This window comes from Lathamus discolor, chromosome Z (genome assembly GCF_037157495.1).
Source record: "Lathamus discolor isolate bLatDis1 chromosome Z, bLatDis1.hap1, whole genome shotgun sequence".
NCBI classification, from domain to species: Eukaryota; Metazoa; Chordata; class Aves; order Psittaciformes; family Psittacidae; genus Lathamus; species Lathamus discolor.
Genome location: NC_088909.1, coordinates 73,043,609 through 73,065,883, shown reverse-complemented (window position 1 = coordinate 73,065,883; position 22,275 = coordinate 73,043,609). Strand labels below are relative to the sequence as shown.

The following is a 22,275-nucleotide window of genomic DNA, read 5'->3' as shown; positions in this document are numbered from 1 at the left end:
AGTTTAAACATTTCGTCTAGGATAGTACCTCATCTAAGCAGATTTCAGGCTGTCAGGATAGTCATAGGAACAGGGTAAATGCCATTATTTTCTGAAGAAATAGTCATAATTCCCTTCTAGCTTAATAATTAAAAAAAAAAAAAAAAAAAGTGAAAAGCAGAATCTGGAATGCAATGGTTCCTAAATATGAGCATGTATTTAGAACACTCCTGCTTGGGAGAAAGAGGTTTTGTTTTGCTTGAAACCAGACAATTCCACTGATCTCTATCTTTCAGCTCCAGCTAAATTCTGTTTAGAGTTAAACAAATCTGAGCAATTAACAGGTGTATTAACTAGAGGTAAACTCTTTGTGAGTTAATGGAGAAATGAGTGGCAGGAGGATTATTAGAGTAGACTTCAGTGTCTAAATCAGAAAATTACATGTAAATTAAAAAAAAGGGAAGAAAAAATGAAAATGACAATTGCTATGTGAAAAGCTATACTCCAAATAAAAGTGAACAAACTGTATTTAGGCATTGCCTTTTTTCATGAAACTCAAAGACATTATCTGAGGCAGGCAAACGTAACAAAATGCTAAAGTGTGAAAGTGCTGTTCACAAAACTTTCAAATATACCATTTGACACTGTTATATTTTGAACCAGACAGCTGAGGCCTAACCACTGAAGGATGCATCCTAAAGGAAGCAACTGAGCTGGTAATTTTGGGTATCGTGGTGTTACAGTAATAGGAAGGGGTGCCCTTCTTCATTCATATGACAGATTGAATGACTGAAACTTGTTCATGTCCACATGGCTCCTTACATTTCACTGAGAGACAACTATCATGAGAATAGAATTCTGTCTTATCCAGAAATTACTTTGACTACTCTAAAGGCCAGAAATTGTTGCTCCAACCATACGTCTAAACTCACACACACACACAAAAATCAATTATAATTAAAACATGCTTTTTAATTCGAACAGTATGTTACATGTAACATGCATTGTAAAATTAATCTTGTGATATGTCCTATATCATCATGAGTTAAAAGCAACACAGCCTCCATTGCCCGATAGTTTAGATGATGCCTGATACATGAATTAATTGAAAACAGTGAGTTTTTAAAAGATCTGTGTAGTCTCAATGAAAGCAATAAGCGCATTTCTGTATTTCTATGGCACAAATCCATTATGCATGTATCAGAAGCTTGGCATATAAAAAAAAAAAAAAGCTAATTCAGTCCCAGTTTGTTCTGTGATACCTTTCATAAGAAAAGGTAGGACTTAGTGAAAAAAAGTAGTTTCTTGTCCCTTATAAGTGATTTGTCAACACCAGAGACATATTTCTCATTTAATGGTTAGAACTGGGCATGTGTGACCAGGTTCCACCCTGGATAGAAAAGTCCTATCTTCTAAATAATTTGTTTTGAAAGACAACAGACTCAGATTTTACAATTTCTTCCTACCTTCACATTTCTTGAAAAACATTAAGGATTTTGTGTCACCATAGTCATCCCTTATCTTGCTATCTATGAAGCAAGTATTAATTACAGGAATTATAAAGTACTCTGCACATATTAAAGTGTGAAAGTGTAACCTAAGTTGGCTTGTTTTTTTAGTGAATGCTTTCCAGCTCTGGGAATTATTCTTGCCAACTCTGCAATGAGAAAGGCTTAGTTTGTTTCCAGAGCTAAGAAGCCTGTCTTTACCTTCAGAGCTGCCTTGAAGTACATGAAGAACTTCACTTAAAATCTGGGGACTTGCCTGCTGAGAGAAAACAATTTTACAGGTAAGATGAGGAGGCCTTAAACTGTGCTCCCCAGTAAGAATCTGTAGTGTCTGGCTAAGCAGATTGTTTTAGCAACGTTTGCTTCATCAAGGTCTCATCTCGGGGAAAGTGCTGTTGCTTTTGGTCTTAAAATAAGTAGTGTCACTTTCTCTTTGCAATGAGTCCTTTCATCCAATCATATTCTTGCATGCAAATATGCCATAGCTGGATACATATAAAAAAGCACAAATAAAGCTAGGAGCTCAGTCGGGACAAAAATCACTTCACTTCCCTCATACCTTATTTCACCTGTGTTTCAGGAACGTCCTCAGACTCCTCAACTGAAAATATGAAGAAGCAAGGTTCAGACAGCAACCATGCTCCAGTTTTGCCAGCACTGCCAGAGCCAATCAAAGATCTGAAAATTAAGTACACCAAGGTTAGTAGTGTTTATGTTTCTTAATTTTTCTTATGCATTCGGCTCAGACAGTAGGATGTGCGCATTTCAACCTTATATGAACCATGGAAGCAGTGGTAAATCAGTGCTTAAAATGTTTATTTTAACCTGCTTCTGATATTATGCATGTTAGCAATGATCTTTTTAACCTAACATTTCAGAAAGCATTCAAGTGTAATAGAATCATTTCATATTTCACTTGGGGTGTGTGTTGTTTTTCTCCTGAAACAAACTTTCTGCAGTGAAAAGTTTCCTAGAAAGTATAAAGGGATCAAAGAAGGAAAAGTTTCTATTATTTTCTTACTTTTCTGACAGTGAGAACAAATTAAAATGTTAGTGTGTGGCATTGTTTTACAATCAGATCTAAATCATTATACCAAATAAGCTTATGTAGAAAGGGATGTGTGAAAATGAAACTAAAATAAAATGCATTCCACTCACACTTTTTTTTCTAGAGATACTGAATCTGGTTTTCAGCTTAAACAAGTAGCTATCAATAAAACAGATAAAGTCTACCATCACTAATTATTCAGTATTACCATGAAGTTTTTATAATAGCAAATTCTTCCCATACGCAGTTAGAAATACACAGATAAAGAAGGTCTGAATCCAGACTTGTGTTCCTAGCTTGAAAAGGCATTTTGCCTGGTTTATATCACAGTATGCAGATATCTGCAAGAACTTCAATCAAACTGTTGGCAGAAAATGCTGAAACTCTGCCCTCTGAATGTTTTAGGTAGAACAATTGATCAGACTGGAACTCTTCTCTTTTGTGACTCCTCAGTTACTGTTCATTTGTTTTTCTCATTAACATTGCAATGGAAATAAATTTTGTTTACTAGAATCACTGCTTATTTTCTTTCCCAAAGGCAAGGTGTTCAGGGATAATCTAGATTAGTCCTTTAGAATTCCATTCTGTCCTACTTTTTTCATGGGAAAAACCTAACCAGATTTCAAAGCATGTCTTTCATGAATAAATCACACAGGATCTTACTTTGTAAATATTTAACAGGCTAGGGAAGCTATGTAGTTCTGCCATGTGATAGGTCTCTACTGCTCTTCCTGTCTTTTAAATAAATAATAAAAAAATAGCTTAATTCAGAGAATATTCCTTAGTACCTGAGTCATACCTAGGTCACAGTGACGTTCCAAAAACTACAGCGCTATTTGACTTTCATATTTTTCCAAAGGAAAGCAACTCATATGAACAAAGTGCCACATCAGAATTCTGATGTAACTAAACATGAAGACATAAATTCCTGCAAACATTTCTATCCTTCTAAAACATGTAGTTAGCAAAAGCCTATTACATTAATATGACAATCAGCCACAAGACTGCCAGCTGAAAAATCTATAGTATGCAATTGATAGTGTCACATAGCAAGTGCATGTTCCTTTTGTCTTCACAATAGATACAATTTTTTATAAATACAGTTTTCTTAAAAATTGCATACAATGTGTAACTGTGTAGAAATGCAATGCACTTTTTTGCAGAAGGGTCTACTTGCAAGTGATCAAATCCAACACACCCACTTTGAGCAGTCATCTCACAATTTCATAGCCTTTCCACTCTCAACTTCTTACCCATCCTGTTCCTCTCTTGTCTCATACAAGTTAGAATGTGGGGTGTGGGATTGTTTTGGCTGCTTACGTTGAAGGGATCAAGATGAAGGAAGATGTAATTACTGCTGATGTATTAACCTTTCTGTCTGAACCACGTTGGACATCAGCAGATGTCAGTTTCGGAAACTCAGTTTTCATTTTTTCTACCACTACATAACAACAGCCAGTATACACTAATCTGAAGAAAGATCTACAGGAGATTTTCCAAAGGCATTCCCCTTTACTCAACACTCTTGATATTTTATTTTCCATGAGGGGGAGTGTCATTCTGGGCCTTTACAGACATCATTTAACAAAGTATTTCCACATCTCCATGGATCTATAGATTTCCATATCTGTATGTATGTTTTAGATTATTCCTTTCACATATAGCACAAAACTAAGCACTCTTCAGGTAATTTGAGTTTCAATAATTAAATTAAATGCATTTTAAACAGATAAAATGGCTTGGATGTTGAACAACAAAGTGATCTTAAAGTAGTTTCATCTCTGAATCTCCTTTAAAGATATTCTGATGCACTGAATTGAACTGAATGAGTGTTGGCAGCTGGCTAAAAATGTACTAGTAAATATTTTACTTAGTCAACACTGAGGAATTAGACAATGATTGTTTGGCAAATGATTTCTATCATAATGCTTTTACATGCACTAAGCCCTATGGTGCTCCTTTAATCAGAGAAACTCAGATCAGTTAATCATTAGGCTTGTCAAATTATATGAGGAGGAGAAAACAGCAGCACATTCTTTCACCAAGTTGCACGTGGAATATCAGAAAATGTGGAAAGGTTCACACTTTGAGTGAAGAAATATTGTAGCTGAGTATCGCATATGATGCAATCACTAGCTTCACAAACAAAAATTGGGGGGGAGGAAGGAGGAAGTTACATGAAATATTAGCTAAGTATCAACTTTTCTTAAGTAAAAACCTAGGAAAAAAAGATATTTCATAGCAGGTATTCTATATTGATATACCTGTTTAAAGCTTAAAATGTCAGTCATTAGTAGTTCCTTAAATAATTTCACGTATTTTAACTGTATTGCCTAAAATACACAGTGAGACTTCATGACATATTTTGGATGAGTAAATCAGAACTTATAGCACATGAAACGAGCCTCCTCTTGGGCTACAAATCTCCTTTAGGTTTAGATCTAACTGTAAGAATTACTGCCATTATCAAACTCAAGAATACCTGAATGACTGTCATGATCTGTAAGAGCAGGTGTGAATAGGTGCCAACAACCACTTCACCTGAGTGATGTTGAATTGCTTCCAGCATGCAGGAGCCTAGCTCCAGCCCTGGTGTCTCTTCACTGTTCCTGGCCTCTAAGAAAACATTGGTTGGGTCATTCCCTTGTTCACTGTTTGCACTAGAAAGCTTGTTAGCAGTCAGCTGAGCAACCAAGCAGCCGTTAAAATTTGGTAATGGCTTTTGACTCTGTGAAGCAGGCAGCAGGGCTCATTTGGAGAGCATTGTCAAGAAAAACTTTATCATAGAAAGAGTTATAGACTATCATGGGGCAGATTTGTGGTGGGAAGAAGTTACACATTTTCTTGTACCACAAGTTTAGAAGAGTGTATGATATCTAAAGAGAATATAGCTTAAACATTTCTGTATTCATAAAGCTGCTTTTTGCAGCTGGATGTGGGATAGTCCACATTTTGGACAGTTCTATTGCTTTCCTTGACTACATCTCTGTAGCATGGATTACAGTTTATAACAATAATAGTGAATTAAGTAAAAATTCTCTGGCAATTTTATTGACAGGTGCTGAATATGGGTTCATGCAACATCAGAAATTAAGTATTTTCTTCTTTAAACACACTTTTAAGGCATTGCTACAGAAACAGAGGCTTGAAAGCCCCTACAGACTTTTCACAGTATTGATCACTCAAAAGGGGTCTTTTGCATTTCTGTATGACAAACAAGCAGAAGAAAATGTTAAGTTTCCAGTGGAGTTCTGACTGACAGACAAAATACTGTACATGCTCCACAGCATTAAATGGGCATGGCTGAATGCACATCTATGAGCGCAGCTGCCTGCAATGTATGTAACACAGTTTACATGGAGACTTTCAACTTTTTCCATATCTTTCCTGTCTTTCATACCTGCATATATAAGACTGTGATCTAACTTATGAAAGACATCTGGATAGTTTGATTTATATAGTCTTGATACAAAGATGTGTATATATTTAATATAATAAGGTTATGTTTTGGATGGGAATGGTATTAGAAACATTAATAAGAAAGATATTCTAAACTAATATTATGGGTGACATTGGCTGGTGCAATAAATGCAGTATTTAAACAAATACTTTAAAATCTTCCAAAAATGGTATGTTTTGCTATAATTCCTTTCTCAGGCAGATATGAATTTGGCATACTGTAACACCATAGCAGTGTTATGTTAATATTTACCTTTTACTTTGTCTCTCTTCTTGGCAATGAAGCTAGTTACTAAAGATGGCTTTGTCATATTAACCATTTAACTGCTGTCTTTGCCCTTTCACAATAGTCAGAATTTTCTGTGGATGTTCCTATGATCAGCTTCATCATATATCTGAAATCTTCAGGGACCTACATATTTATTTCCCTGACAGCTTTTGTTAAATCAAGAGTTTTCTGGTCAGTCCTGATGGCTGGAGGAAGCAGTGACACCCTACTCATGGTACTCATATGGAAGCAAGCTGAAACACAGGAATATATTAATAAAAAAATGTTATCACATATCTTTAGAGATAACATTTTTATTAATGTTAATAGTTATTACCAAACAATTAAGCAATAATTAACAACAGTCAGTGTAAGTAATTTTGATACTGAAAGCTGTCATATTTTCATAATAAATATGGTTGTGGTGGTAAATTTTTAATCCCAGATCAGGGCGACAAAGAAAATTTGTCCTGCAGTTTTGGTGTCCTGATTTTGTCCTGTCCTGAATCAACCATTATTTGCTTTGATTTGCCTGCCACAAATTATTTTCTAGTTTTCTATTTAAATGTTCCTGTTACTCTGAACAGCAACAGTAGGTCTTTTATCCTAATCAAGAGGAAAAAATACCACATTTTTTCTGCTTGTTGGCCTCACAGCTAAGCTCCAGTGACTGTAGGTGGGGCAAGATGCCATGACCCTAAAAATCAGCACAGTTTGAGCTCAAAATACCTGATACAGTCAGTCAGAGCCTTCCATGCTCTTGATGCCAAGCATGATCAAGATCTCATCAGCACTAGGAAAGAGCAAAAAGAGAAAGCACCAGGCGAACAGTAGCAGGAAGGTGGGCTCAGGCACTGGCAGGGCAGCCTGGGGGAGGTAACCCCCATTCAGCAATGACCCAAACCCAGAAATTGCAGAGATGGTTAGACAGAGGACGACAGGTACCTTTAACATTGGACTTCATACTTTATCATACCCACTTTAAAAAACAGCCTACATAACACATGGTAGCAGCACAGACTTCTTTTTTCAACATCTGCGCCATACATCAGATTTTTCCAATTAAATATTTCTTTCTGTCTCTTTCTGATATTTTCCCTACATGTTTGAAACATATTGATTTTTCTGGAACAGCTGGAAAATCAGTCTAATTTCTACAGATTTCATCAACAGTCTTATTCAGTAACCAAAAACCTAGAGACACAGAGGACTGCTCACTCCTGAAGCACTCTTTGGACATATTTTTAAGGGGTATATAGCACAACTGAAATCAGGAAATGAGAGCTTGAAAGAGAAGGAAAGTGACATGTTAAACAGACAACAAAATTAGTAGTAAAAATAAAGCAGACATAGTGGGAATTTTGTGCTGTCTCTGGAGAAAGTATTCTTGTATGACTCGGATGTAGTGTAGACTTCATAAGGATTTCAAACATTTAATTGTATATTCAGCTGTAACAGTACCTTTGTCAATTACTTATTCCCATACACAGGGGACTATGTTTGAATTTCTGGGGTTATTAAACCACAAAAGGTTATGGATCGTAAAAGCTCACTATGGGAATCAAAAATGCCCACCTTGCTTTGTTTAGGTCTCCTCTAAGTGCACCAGCAATGTTACAATCAAGAGTTGATGGTATTTGTTCCTGCCATGCAGAGTAAATTCAGTATACAATGTGCTTTCAGTCAGCATAAAGTTTGAGCTTTGAATAAGGACACAGTTCCTTACACACATCAAATGAACTGTGGGTATCAGTTTCACTGCTGTTGGGAAAACTTGTGTGTAAGCTGTGGTTGCTGTGCATTATTTGTTCTTTTGTGCTTCTCAGTTGCTAGCTATATGTTTGGTACTCTATGATGGTTGTAATAGAAAGACATTAATAAAAATACAGGATTTTATAGCAAGATTAAGGAAAACACAATTTTTATGTGATTTTCTTGGGTTTAAAGTTGGTCTTTTTCCAGTCCCTGTCAAGCAAAGTCAGGATAAAACAGTTAAATAAGCCATATATGATGGCCTCATTTTTCTGGTATATGGATGTTCCGCTTAAAGGCAACAGATTAGTAAAAGGGTTTTAATGATGTTTGGAAGGATGGAAAATCAGAAGTGGTAGTGTCTGCTGAGGGAAATAAATGTAGAGATATAGCAGAGACCCTTAGAGTTGGAATCAAGTGTGAAAAACTATTAAAATGGACACAAGTTATATTAATTCGATGTAATACCCATTGCAGTTCAAATAATAACAGCCAGACATTGGAAGTAATAGTCAGAATAAAAGGTGTATGTTTGCATTTATGCCTAAAAGTTGAGTAGGAGGCAGGAAAGTTTCACCAATGTCATGTTTACAAAAGATTTGAAAGCTCTGACCATTAAATTGGAGGTAATCAGGCTATTGATAGAAATTACTGAATAAATAATGAATAACATCAAATGGTTAGGAACTTCTTAAACAGAAAATAGCCATACTAATTGTAGCAGTGACAGTGCTTAGATTTTTTTAGTCTTGACTTTAATTTAAAAAAAATGGCTATTTTTTGTTGGGATTTTCTTTTTTGGCAGGAAGGAGTAAATAGATATCAAAACAAAGCTTAATAAAATAGTTCTCCAATATACTACATGTATTTTATGTAGTAAGCCCAAGAATTTGGTTTACTTCTACTGGGGCACATAGCAGAAATGCTGTCCATCGTTACTAACCCTATGAACATTGGAAACCAATGTAGTCTTAGGTAGAATATTAAGGGCTGTACCTCCCCTGTACATCACAGACTTCAGTTTGAGAGGAGAAGGCTACTGTTATAGCAGTATCTTTTTATGATATAAAACAAAGTGAAGATATCACATAGAGAGATGAAGTTTGCCTTTCCAAAGGGAACCAATTTTAAAAAGATGTTTCTTGTTAAGTGTGTATATGATTTCTCATCTCTTCAGAATACCATAAAAACCAGCTATTCAATTTTTAATTCAGGTAAGTATAAATCAGGCAGCTCTCAGCTACGAAATACAAATTTATTCATTAAAACGGGTAACAGACAATAGCTATGTATATGTTACTATTATTGTTGCACTATTTCTTCCTCTGCAGATATTTATAAACAATGAGTGGCATGATTCGGTCAGTGGCAAAAAATTTGAAGTCTTTAACCCTGCAAATGAAGAGAAAATCTGTGAAGTTGAAGAAGGTGACAAGGTAAAGTTTTATTTCTTGATCTTAACCCTAGCTTTAAATTTAATTTTGCATCTTAAAAGCAAGAAGGCAAGAGACTACCTGTGTTGATGTAAAGCATAGCCTCAGAGATGTACCTACTTCATACCATATGCCTTCTCCTGCAGACGGAATTCTTAGCTTTTTTACTAAGCTTTAGTATTACTTGTAAACAGACACTGAAAAACTGTTTTACTTTTAAGATTTTATCACAAAAGGAAAGTTCTGAATAAATATTTTTTGTTAATATTTTTAATAATATTTATGCTTTTTTATATTTTATCAGTGACATCTAATAATTTAGCTGGAGTTTTTTGTTATATTTTCATGGCTTTTCCTTACACAGTGTTCATTACATATTTAAATAAGGCTTTTATTATAGATGAAAATATAAAGAAATATAAAAAAATACATTTTCCCACACAGGCTCTATAAAGATGATCTTCTCAGTATTGCCCCTTCAAATATTTGGCTCTGCGAAAAATGTATTGAACATGGCTCTAAAAATACCTGAAACTGAAAGTAAACTGTCACATAGACAGCAATTCTACCAAAAATGGTTTCTTTACGGCATGATGAATTGATGAATTTTAAGCAGTGGGCTATAAAAATTGTTGACTCATATCCCACTAGAACTGTATGTAGTTTTGATACAAAATGATATTTCTTCTGCCTCTTCTCTGTTCAGCATTCAAAACCAAACTACATTGCAAATCAAGTTGGACTGATATTTGATCATCCTCAAATTAAATTACTCATGACCTACAATGTTGTTCACGTACCATTCAGAACTTTTGTAACCTTCATTCCTTACAAGCAATCTAACAACTCTGTAAATAAAGAGATAATACTGTTCGACACACAGGTTTGCTTTCTATCCAATAATTTTGCAAACTAATGTGTAATGACAACTGCTATTAACTAAATTGCCAAGTGAAATGTACAAATCTAGTAAATTACACAGTCATTGTGAACCTAATATTCTAGAGCCTAGTCTTTAGATAATGACCAAGAGATTTGAGGAATTTAATTTGTGTGTACAATGGGGTTGACAAAAAGTTGTACACTGCCTTGCAATGGTATTTAAAAAAGCAAGTGGAGATTAGAAAACACAGGCGCATATGTGGGTGGGAACTGTTTTCTTTTCAGTTTGGTGGCTCTTTCAAGCTCCATTTGCTAATCCTGAAGGCCCCTAGTAATAATAAAGTAGCTCAACAAATGGTCAGTGGGACGTAAAGTAAATGTACTTCTGCAAAAAGTCTAAATTAGCTCTGAAAGGAGTTATCAAGTTTTAAACTCATGGTGTAGATGTGCCCAAATTAATTTTCATACAGTTGAAGAACATATTTTTTTTTCTTTATTTTCATTCAGAGGCCTATATTAGTTTTATATTATTTTTATTGGTTTTAATTATTTCTATATTTGTAGTACAAAGAACACATGGCACTATATCAAGTCTTAATTTGCATCATTCTCAGATTTCCCTTGTTCTTTTCCAGCAAAGGCCAAGGCATATCCTCCAAAGACAGATTGCAAAGCTGTAGAATTCTTATGATAAAAAGAAATGAGAAAATAGTTGAATGAAATAAATATCAATCGAATGCACTTTTCTGGGTCACTGATAGGTGATGAGGTATTTCACAACACTGTGATAGATTCTGAAGAAAAGAAATTCTTTTTAATCTCATAGATTGCAGCAACTATTGCAGCATCCTGATGTATGTGACTGGTCGGTTTTACCCAATGGTAATGACTATTACTATTTGTGGAGAACCTATTTGTGATTCTGTAGGGGGTTTTTGGACAATTTGTGGAGAACTTTACTATCTTTTCCCAGACTTCTGGAAAGAATTCTGGGAAGTTCTGTGGACCTCTCCTGCCTAGCAGGTCTGTGCTGGACTTTCTAAGCCACTTACCCCATACCTGGCTTTAAAAAATTAGTTGTTGGCTACAGAATCAGTTAAAGATTCAAGATCTGGTTCACAATTAGCACAACCAACTTTGGTGCTGACTTTGTCAAATTTGCTGACTTATTCAACTTTTATAGTGATTTCCCTGGAGGACATTCTAACAACCAGCTGTACAAAAAAAGTTCAAAACAAATCCTTCACACAATGCATAGAAATTGCTCACAGAAATGTGCCATGTATAGTTTCCTCTTTTTTTTTTTTTTTTTTTTTACTTTCAGATCTGTTTTAAATTTCCAACAAAAAAAAAAAAAAAGAATAAACCTCCTTTTTGTGTAAATTTTTTTCTGGGAAAAAAAGAAATTACAGGAACTGTGAAATATTGAATTTTTCGAAGTACTAAAAGCCTTTTCTCAAAAGATGTTTAACTGTTTGGGGTTTTTTGTTTCCTGAAATAGACTTGCACAGAAAAGCATTTTATATTATTCATTGTAGATTTTCCTTCTGTAGCAAAATCCAAATGGCAAATCATAAATTAAGCTATAAAAAATATTAATGAAAGGACACATTAGCTTGCTCATTGCAAAGACCATGCTTAGACTTTGAAATACGTAGTCTTACCTTTTAAACCTCATCAATTAGTCAATTGTTTAAATTATTTTAAATAAAACATTCCTTAAAGCTTGCTAAACCAAATGCATTGATTTGTTTTCCTCAATCGGAAACTGGTGTTTGGTTTATGAATCATCCTAAAGAACAGATTTTTCTAACCTGGTCTTCATCACACCACCACCTTTAGGTAAAGCTGAGTACTTAAATATTTAACTTGCAGATTTGGGTATCTTTGTGCATAGAAAAGATTTGATCAGCTGTGTAATTGGTGGGTATATCCCTGATTACAGACACTAGCAAGTACATGATTTGAAAATCTAAATTTTAAAAATAAAGATCCTTAATGTGTTTTTATTTTAGAAGCTTTGAGAACCCATCTGATTTTCATACATCTTCGCATTGCTGAAATGATAGCAAAAGTGTTTGAAAGAAAATAACCCAGATAGTTAATATTATTGTACTATTATTTTTTTTAGATTGGTGTTAGTGTCTCTTATTTATCTTGCAAAACACCTTGCACATGTAACAACCAACAAGAGTGGTGACAGAATCAATTATTGATTATAAAAGTTTCTCTGTTTTCCCCACAGGCAGATGTAGACAAGGCTGTTAAAGCAGCTAGAAAAGCTTTTGAGCTTGGGTCACCCTGGCGTACAATGGATGCTTCAGAGCGAGGAAGACTCTTGAATAAACTAGCTGACTTAGTTGAAAGAGATCGGCTGATTTTAGCTGTGAGTATGATACATGAACAAAAAGACTGGGAGAAAAGCCTATGTCTGATTCTTAAAGAAGATATAAGCAAGCATAACTGCTAAATCCTTGGAGTCGGGCTGTCTCAGTACTTGTTTTTCATCTCTGTTGTAAATGGACCTCATTAAATTGGTTTACACTCTGGTCTATTAGCACCCCACATCCAAAAATTACTTGAGTATTTGATTAACTTCAAGATATTTTAGCCGCCTACAACTGATGCAAGTTCAATTATTAATTCTTAAAGACACATTAACATGGACTGCGTGTTTAACACACCCAAACCAAAGGCTGAACTAAGGCCTGAACTCGAAGCCTGACTCAGCATTTTCAGATGGTATAGGTCAGGACTAGGAGAAATTTTGATTTCCAAGGCCACACATTTTGTTATCATCGGCCCTTTATTAACTCCTGCTTGCAACTGGCAGTGAGCAGAAAGCCTTAACTGGAACCAAAGGCAGCAATGGATTATTTTCTAGTAGGAAGAACATGGGTGGTGAGGAGTGATGTCCTGTCTTTACCGATTACTGTGTATTGGCCATTTTGCCATTCTTAACAGCAGACACACGAGATATAGCACCACCACCTACTGATTGTGCATTATGGAAGAAAGAAAATTTAAAATAGAAATCAACAGCAAGTTGATAGTGTAGTGTTCCCCTCACCCTTGTTTGAAACCCCACATATGATGCGACCATTAAGGTGATCTCGTTGGTACTTCAAGCACTCTTTGAAGATGAAACTTGGTTTTCTGCCAACAGTGTCAAAAATTTAAGAGAGTGCCCAGCCTTCAGGATCATTATACTGACTTGTCTAGTCACAGTTTGAAGCATTTAGCTGTTAACAACAAATTGCACCACTGATAAACTCAAAAATTAAAACTTTCAAAAGATGTAAAATCTGCAAAAATCTATTGCCCATTCTATTGTCTTTATGGGCTGTAGGATAGAAAGATACTTGCATGTGTTCCAAACAGGTTTTTAAAATAAAGATGAAAATTCAAAGAAATTAAGGTTATGTTCTTCAATTCCAAAGTCTGCAGCTTTCCAATTTACATTTTTCTTCAACAGAGTTATTTCTTTAAACGAAACTCGTCACCTTGATAAGACTAATAATCACCTAGTTTCTCAGGAGAAAACCTGGGTGGCTAGAACATATATTCCTAGCAATGCTAAATATACTGGAGTTGAAAGAGAAAATCTTTTGAGAGAGCTCTTCTCCTGGGCCCCTCCTAAGTTTTTATTTTAGTGACTTTGTTTTATTTCCTACACCTTACTCATATTGTTGACTACTTTCCCCTTCTAAATGAGGTGTGTTTGAATGAAATATTTTTCAGACTTCATCAAAATGAAGAGAGATTTTCTCCACTCACAACTTATCCTAAACGTAGAACTACTACTACAGAATAGCAAATAGGCTTGCAAACAATAGAGGTCAAAACAGAACCCTAAAGCTCATTGCAAAGGTATTTTCCTGAGTTTGTGCATCTGGTCAGGATCAAAATCATTCCATTTCAGTGTTTCATGTAGTAAGGTATGTATAAGACGTCTCTCCTGAAACTCCAGAGGCTATCCAACCTTATAGGCAGGCTACTGGAAGAAAAAGTCAAAGAGCCACTGAGATTTTTTTTCCTAGGTTTCAGTCTGTTGTGATGTTCAAAGATATAATGTTCATAAGTTTGAGAAAAGGGAAGAATTTTCTCCCATGTCCAAACAGAAAAAAGCAGTACCAAACATATTGCCTGGAATGTCAAGGGTGTATCTCATTTAATCAGTTCCTTGTTGTTAAAAACTATCAAGCATCTCAGACTTCTCTGTTTGTTCTGTTCTCTTCACAAATATGATATCTGCATTGTTTCCAGTTAACTAAAACTACAGACTTCACAGAGGAGTTTGTTGGTGAAACACTGTAATTGCAGGATCAGCCTGTAGACTCAGCCTAAAATGTTAAGAAAACCCTCAGACATAAAATATAACAAATTTAGAAAAGAAAATATTTCTAAGATCTGATTAGATCTTGCAATTATAGTTTGGGGTTTTCCTACTGAGTAGGAACAATCTGTTCCTAAAAAATTGTTAACAAAGATGAATGTCTCCAGTGTCTGTGTGCTAGAAAACTTGAGAAAAAAAATTCTAGCAGTGTCAATAAGTTGTTAACATTCTTTCAGAACTGCACATGGTATTTAACTATATGTCCCCAAAATTAGGGGTATTGAAAAGCCACTAATCCAAACCATACTCCCTAGATTTGGCTGGAAATCAACCCTATTTAGTTCTGGTGTCTCTGTGGGTGGAACAGAATTGGTCAGCTGAAAAGTTATATGTTGAATGAATATTGTCTGATTATTATTCTAAAGGCTTATATCTCCCTGGCATGATGATCCTGGAGAGTCAGGCCTAGATGCAAATAATATCAGTTAGTTTACTCAGTCAGTAGATAGTCAATAAAAGAGAGTCTCTTCTCTACAAGTATTTATTTTTCATAATGAATTTTTCCTGGTTAAGTGCTCTTGATAGCTCAGAACTTTCTCTTGCACATCAAACACTCAACATGCATTCAAGGTATTTTATCCCATTATTTGAGTCTTCCTGCTCATGTGAGTTGCTAATCATGCATTTATTAAGCATCTAGAAAGATGTTCCTTGATAATTATGCAGCACAGGATCCTAAATTAATGTGCCAGTTCTTTTCAGGAAACTAGTGTGTACTTTGGGTGTCAGTGCGCACAGGCTGAGGTCAGCACTCCTAGCTGACCTTTTCATCTACGCTTGTAGAATGTTCAGTATAAACTATAACAGAATAACTGATTCAGGTGTGGGAAATGTTACTGGTTTTTTAGGAACATCTCATCATTATAAATGTGAATGAAACATCATGAAAATTTCTCATTTGTAAATGTCTACCTTGGGTCTTTCAAATGCTATGTATCCTGCAGATGGCAACTAATCTAAATGTCTGTGCTAACACTGAAAACCTTTGAGCTCAAAAACTGAAATCTAAATGACAAAGTACAAGCATGAGAACCATTATCAACATTTGATATTAACTTTGTAATTGCTGTTGTCTGCAGACAATGGAAGCCATTGATGGTGGGAAACTCTTTTCCACTGCCTATCTAATGGATTTAGGTGCCTGTGTCAAAACATTACGCTACTGTGCAGGCTGGGCTGATAAAATCCATGGGCGTACTGTACCAATGGGTGAGTAGTTTTGAGATAACAAAAGTACAGAACTGAAACCAGATGTGTTCAAAACCAGGTTGGACACATTCTTGGGTGGCGTGGTTTAGTGTGAGGTGAACCTGTCCGTGGCAGGGGGGTTGGAACTAGATGATCTTAAGGTCCTTTCCAACCTTAACTATTCTATGATTCTATGATCTGTGAAAAACTGCCTTTTTCTAAAGTTGTGCAATACCAAAAAAAAAATAATAATCAAATGGAAAATATTTTCCTTCTTCATATAGATTATTTAAGATTTAGCACATACCTAATTTTAAACATTTAGTGCAGTTATTCACATTTATTTATTTATTGCACCACTGACTGATAAGTACTGATTATTCACCAGAAGGTTTTTGTGTGTACATACATCTAAGAAGTCTAGTAGGTTACTTTTGCATAGCAGTGTGTAGTTTATGCAGTGGTACAGTAATTAAAACCAGGTATTTGCTTAATAAAGCTAAAATTAGAACAAACTGATATTTGTTTCAGCTACTGGATAATGTATTAAGAAGCATCCGAAGAGGCAGGAATCAGGAAACTATTCCTTTATCTAGCTGAAATTTCATTCCATTCCCTCTCCTATTAAGTAGCTCTATGAAAACATTGTTTCTAACTGCCTTCTCTCAGAAGGACAAAAAGAAGAATGGTAATAAAGAAGGAATTAAGAAAAAACAGAGTGATAAATACTCCCAATTTTTTGCATCACGTAGATCTCTATACTAGGCTTACTGAAACACGTTTATTTGAATCAATGAGAATTTTATTCTTGATGAATTTTATATAAGCCAACAGCTAGTATTAAAAAGTCTGATATGTACCCAGGACTGCAAGTAGCTTTTAAAAGAGCACTTCCCCCCTCCCCTCCCCCCCCCAAAATGTGATAAAAGAAATGAAGAATGTTCATTGGAGTGCTGTGCATACCACACTGAGAACCACAATTATCACTGCAAAAATTCAGTCAGACTGGCAGAATCAAACCTTGGAGCCAGGAAGAAAGTAGATATTGAATTCAGATGTACTTTATGGTTGGGGGTTTTTTTTGCACAGTTAAGATTTTGAAAATACCGTTTATAAGTAAAATTGTTTCCAGCCAAGTTTGGTATCCAACTTTATCTTCTTTCTGATTTAACTGTTTCTCACAAATACTTTGTCTGAATGTCTAATTTATTTCTTCTTCCCCCCAGACGGAGACTTTTTTACATTTACAAGACATGAGCCTATTGGTGTGTGTGGCCAAATTATTCCTGTAAGTTGGAGTTATTTATGCGAAAGACAAATGTTCGTGTTACAAATAGAAATGCTGTCAGAATATTATCTATGTAATTGCATTTCTGAAACATTGTCAATCAGAAATTTTCAGGTCCTGAAAGACAAAGGATATCCTGAGTACTCACCAAATTCTGCAACATAAAGATTTTAATGGATCAGTCTTGTCCAGCTTTGTCTCTTTCCTCCGTGTATATGGAGGGAAATTCAACCTCAAAATTTTGACTGATGGATTAGTTTGAAAGAAGAATTGTGATTTGTTGGAAAGGAAAGAACTAGAAACAAACAAGTAGGAGAGGGTAGCAGTTACAACCTATAAGCAAAAAAGCTCTTTAGGACCTGGAATATCCACTCTGCTTTGAACTGCATCCAGACAAAAGAATGTGTCCAATAAGCACAGTGATACTGAACCATATGCTCCTAAGCTCCTGCTTGGAGAGTCTGAATTCCCAGTTTTGAAGACACTTCTTTTAAGCAAAGATTCAAAAGTCCTGCCTGAGTCTGAACATCCAAAACACCGAGGAACTCAACTTTTAAATTAACGTTTTTTTTGTGAGGTCTACACAGCTTCAGTGGGTTGCTGTGAAAATGCTTATATACACGAGGTACACCTAATCCACACACCTCTTTGTAGGTGTGAGCAACCTGACCTGACCTGCTCAGCAGTTTACCAGATTCTGAAATAGTCATCTTGTCTATCAGGTTTGCTCAGACGTGGGTCCCACACATATTCTTGATGTCTTTCAGTTGAGCTTGCAGATTTGTTATCCCTTTAGACCACCACACTGATTTAGAGACCATCAGTGGAATATGTTTGGATCCAGCATCTTAGAGAGCTTGGGATTCTGCTGGTTTAGATTCTCTTGTAGGTCAGACACAAGATATTTTAAATAAAGCACTCAAAGTCAAGATATGTTAAATTACATTAAACACTAGATGTGACCACTTCAAAATAAAATTGCATCCAAGAATTATAAGCAGTTAGTACAAACACGAGCTTCACTTAAAAGATGTTCAAGTACTTCCAAGCATATCTTTATTTTTTCTCCACTGAATTGTCAATCCACTAAGCTGGATGTTTTTACATAAACCCAAAACTTTGAGGAATATGTGAATGCTGCAAAACACTTCTGCTAACTCATCATTTCTTTTTCCCTTTCACACATTCAGTTCCACTCTAATGATGATGATCCAGAAAACCCTGTGATATCTTACTCTGTGTCACTTGTTCTCCTCTTATTTTTTGGGGTGGGGTGAGACTGAAATGACGTAAGGAAATAGATAAAGAACAGTTGCATGTAAACTATTCCAAGCCTTTCTGACATAATAGTCAACTGTTAACTGCCTTTTCCGCCACTTTCATAAAGGTAAGTCTACTGTGTCTTTTGTACTGAGGCTCATGGGCTCAGTGCTTCCAACACCGTCAAAAACATTCTGAAAAGGACAACCCATTTTCCACTCAGCCACGTTGTCCCTTGTACTGCTGAATATGCAGCCCGAAGGAGTCCATTTCTCTGCAGTCTGGCTGTACTGTCCTCAAAAGGGAATTGCCAGTGAAACCTGCAGGAAAGAGGGCAGGGGCAGCATTATTACTCATTATTTATCTCCTTTAGAAAACTGGATTGATGAGTGATGTGATCATTTAAGATAGCAAAGCTCCCAATTACACCTCTAATCCAGCACCTTTCTATAAAGCTTTGTTAGAGGAGAACGCGCATTGTTTATGAGGTTTTAACTAAGACCTTGGATCCCCTGGACTAACATATGCCAAAATCACTGGTCTTTGTATGGCATGGCTTGCCAGTTGCTTTTTCACAAAATCTTCTTTCTGAAAAGAGTACAACAAAGTGTTCAATGACCCAGTTGACAATTTGCACTATTATCATAGAAAAAGCAAAGGCATTTTGGTGATGTATTAGAAATAGGATATACCTTCTCATCTGTCTTTCAGTGGAACTTCCCATTGGTTATGTTCATCTGGAAGATCGCCCCTGCTCTTTGTTGTGGAAATACAGTGGTTGTCAAACCAGCAGAACAGACTCCACTGACTGCCCTTTACATGGGATCCTTAATTAAAGAGGTAAGTCTTCAACAACAGATTTTTTTGCTCTTCTCAGAAATGTAAGCGTATACTGCAGCTGAAATGCCACAGAGGTAATATAAGCTAGGCTGTCCTCTGCAAGCACTTCTTGCGTGTCTAGCCTTGTACTATGGAACTTACCCTAGTGTAAACCAGTGAAGCCAACCCAGGGCAAAAGCATGCATATCTTTCAGCCTAGTTCACACACACAAAAAAACCCTCACAATCACAGTTTAGTAAACTCCATTCCTTAGCAAACATATTTGTATTACAAAAGCATGGTACCTTTCAGAGTCAAAAGCAAACAGTCAAGAGCAGAGTACTTAGAGGTGGGTGGCACTGACTTTATTAACATAGTTATCACAGAAAAGGACCTGTTTGTACAGCTTTTTTTTTTTCTTGTTCCTTTTTTTTTTTTTTTTATTGAACAAACTTTTCCCACCCAGGTTTATTATTAACAGGGAGCTGTAAAATTGAACTAGGGCCCGACGCCAAACTTGTGAACTCTCTTCACACAGAAACTGGGCAAATACACTCTATGCTCTTGAACACAAGGAGTGTGGTAGTTTCTACAGTGTCTCCAAAGTTTCATTGACTATTATGCCCAGCCTAGCAAATACCCAAAGAAGAACATTTAAATAGTTTAGCTATCTTGCTTCCCAATAAAATCAACAACTGTAATCTAACATGTTTGAAGAGTCAGCACATATGTCAATAATCACCAGTGCAGTAACTTTGAACAGAGTTAATGGAAATGACTTGGCATATTTTATGATTCTGCTTCAAAACAATGATTCAGCAGAGCATACTGACCAGTTATGTGTTAATATTTTACAGAAACTAAATGATTATCAGGAAGGAGTCATGTCCTCCTTGTTATTGCATCATATAGTAAATGGTGTTAGATAATACTGGGGAGGAAGAATTGCTTTAAAAGAAATATCAGAAATATCTATTTTTAATAGTATGTATAAGAAAGTTTATTTCTCTGAAAAAGCAACTTCACAGGGAAAGTAACTCAATTCTGCTCCAAGCTGGACTAAATATTTGTTTTGATAGTCTGATTTCCTGAAAAGAGAGCTCATAAGGGGGAATGTGATCATCCTGTATGCATAGTTAAAGAGTTACAGAGTGGTAGTGATTGGTATAACACTAGAACATTCTTAGTAAAAGGCAAGATGATTCTTAGCTTACATGAAATTGAGGAACTTTAATTCCCTGGCTCAAATCCACCATTTTCTAAATGTAAATGGAACCTCTGCACGTAATTCCAAAGTCCTGATTAATGTTAAAAAGAGACTCATTTAAGTGATAACACAGGAAATACATCCTTTTGGCCTTCTAATTCTAAACTTGGTCTCTGAGTGCCATTGAGATCCATAGCTGCTTCATAAGCCAAGAAATCCTGCCCCAGTTCACACACCAGCAGAAGTTTGCCTGACAAGTTCTTGAAAGAAGGTAACTTAATTTGCTTATGAATGGAACATGGCAAACACAGAATTGGTGGCTCATAGAAAAAGCCTTTTTTAAACAAAAACAAAAAAAAAAATAAAAAGGTAAGCTACTGAACTGTCCATATCTCAGCCAGTTTTTTCATGGTTGTAGCCTATCTGCCTCTTCTGTTCTTCAGATGATCATGTTGCCCACTCTACTTTCAAACCATGTTCAGAGGAAGAAGAAAGGGCATGGAATTTGAAATACTGTTTCCATCATTATTCTTGATAGAATTTCAGTGTAAGTTGGCAGGTCATTAAGTTACATAGAATGAGGGATAATGAGCAGAAGTTAGCAATCACACAGGATGATTCAAATAGCTTTGATGAAACAGACATGAAATTAAACAATCTTGTTTTACTTCAATGTTTGACTGGAAGAGCAAAATAAAAATAAATTTATTCCTTGGCAATGGCGCTAAAAAGAACTAAAATGAAATGTTCTGCTTTTTAAAAAAGATCTAGTTCAATAGCTCAAAAGTCAAGTGAGGGAAAGAGGGCAGAAATCGGGTGAGAATAAACACATTTGGGGCTCTAGGGTTAAGAATAACTGTATGACTAAGAAAAGCTGAATAGAGAACTGGAAAGGGAAGATTATATGAGAGAAGTTCGTTCTGTTATTATCCTTCCTAAAATTTACAGTGTTCTCTCTTCCAACTCAGGCTGGATTTCCACCTGGAGTTGTGAACATTGTGCCAGGCTTTGGACCCACCGCTGGAGCAGCAATTTCTCACCACATGGATGTAGATAAAGTAGCTTTCACAGGCTCTACAGAGGTACTATAATGACAGCAAGAGACTATATGTAGGAAATATGCCCCTCTGCCAGTAATGATTTAATGTCTACATTGTTCTATGTAACTGTTTTAACTTTTCGTTTTCTTTTGGCTGCTGATTTGTTAAACAAAGTCTGTTTAATGACTTGTTGGTTATTACTAACTTCAAACACATTTAAACAATGTTTTTATTTCAGGAAAGGCCTTCAAATAAAGGCAATCCATGAGATACAACAGCTTATAATGTACCAAAGCTAGTTTAAGTCTTGTCCTTTAAAAAAAAAAACAAAAAACAAACAACAAAAAAAAAACCCCACCACTTCTTCATAACTTTTTGTTTGCTTTTTTTTTTTTTTAAGAATAATTATTTCTTAAAATGCAAAGAGTGAAACAGTCTGTGGTCTGTTCTCTTTAATTTTAATGAAAACAGAATGGTAGGAGAGTACTTCAGAAATCTCATTGTTGCACGCACCTAGGTGAGGTGATGGCTTTTTGGTATTTGAGTGATCCTAATTATCAGCTGGGTGGTCTTGGAAATGATTTTGAATATGTATCAGTTTAATAACTGAAAGAAAGGTCACTGTTAATTTCCCCTAACCTTAACTCCGAAATAACTGATTTTAGAGCTGCCAACTGGTCTCCTGTCTGATATACACTCCAATGATAAATATCGTGGTCTCATGTCAAGGGTCAGTACACACTGAGT

At 35.7% G+C, this 22,275-nt stretch overlaps 1 protein-coding gene across 1 annotated transcript in view; it reads left to right on the top strand.

Moving 5' to 3' along the window:
- The first annotated feature begins 1,999 nt into the window (after nt 1–1,999).
- The window catches only part of ALDH1A1 (aldehyde dehydrogenase 1 family member A1), a 32,923-nt gene continuing 12,647 nt past the window's right edge, over nt 2,000–22,275 (top strand). The window contains exons 1-7 of the mRNA XM_065662753.1: nt 2,000–2,186; nt 9,346–9,450; nt 12,575–12,715; nt 15,805–15,934; nt 17,140–17,201; nt 19,173–19,301; nt 21,457–21,570. Coding sequence (XP_065518825.1) covers nt 2,097–2,186; nt 9,346–9,450; nt 12,575–12,715; nt 15,805–15,934; nt 17,140–17,201; nt 19,173–19,301; nt 21,457–21,570 — 771 coding nt within the window. The 5' untranslated portion in view covers nt 2,000–2,096. The remainder of the gene's footprint in view (nt 2,187–9,345; nt 9,451–12,574; nt 12,716–15,804; nt 15,935–17,139; nt 17,202–19,172; nt 19,302–21,456; nt 21,571–22,275) is intronic.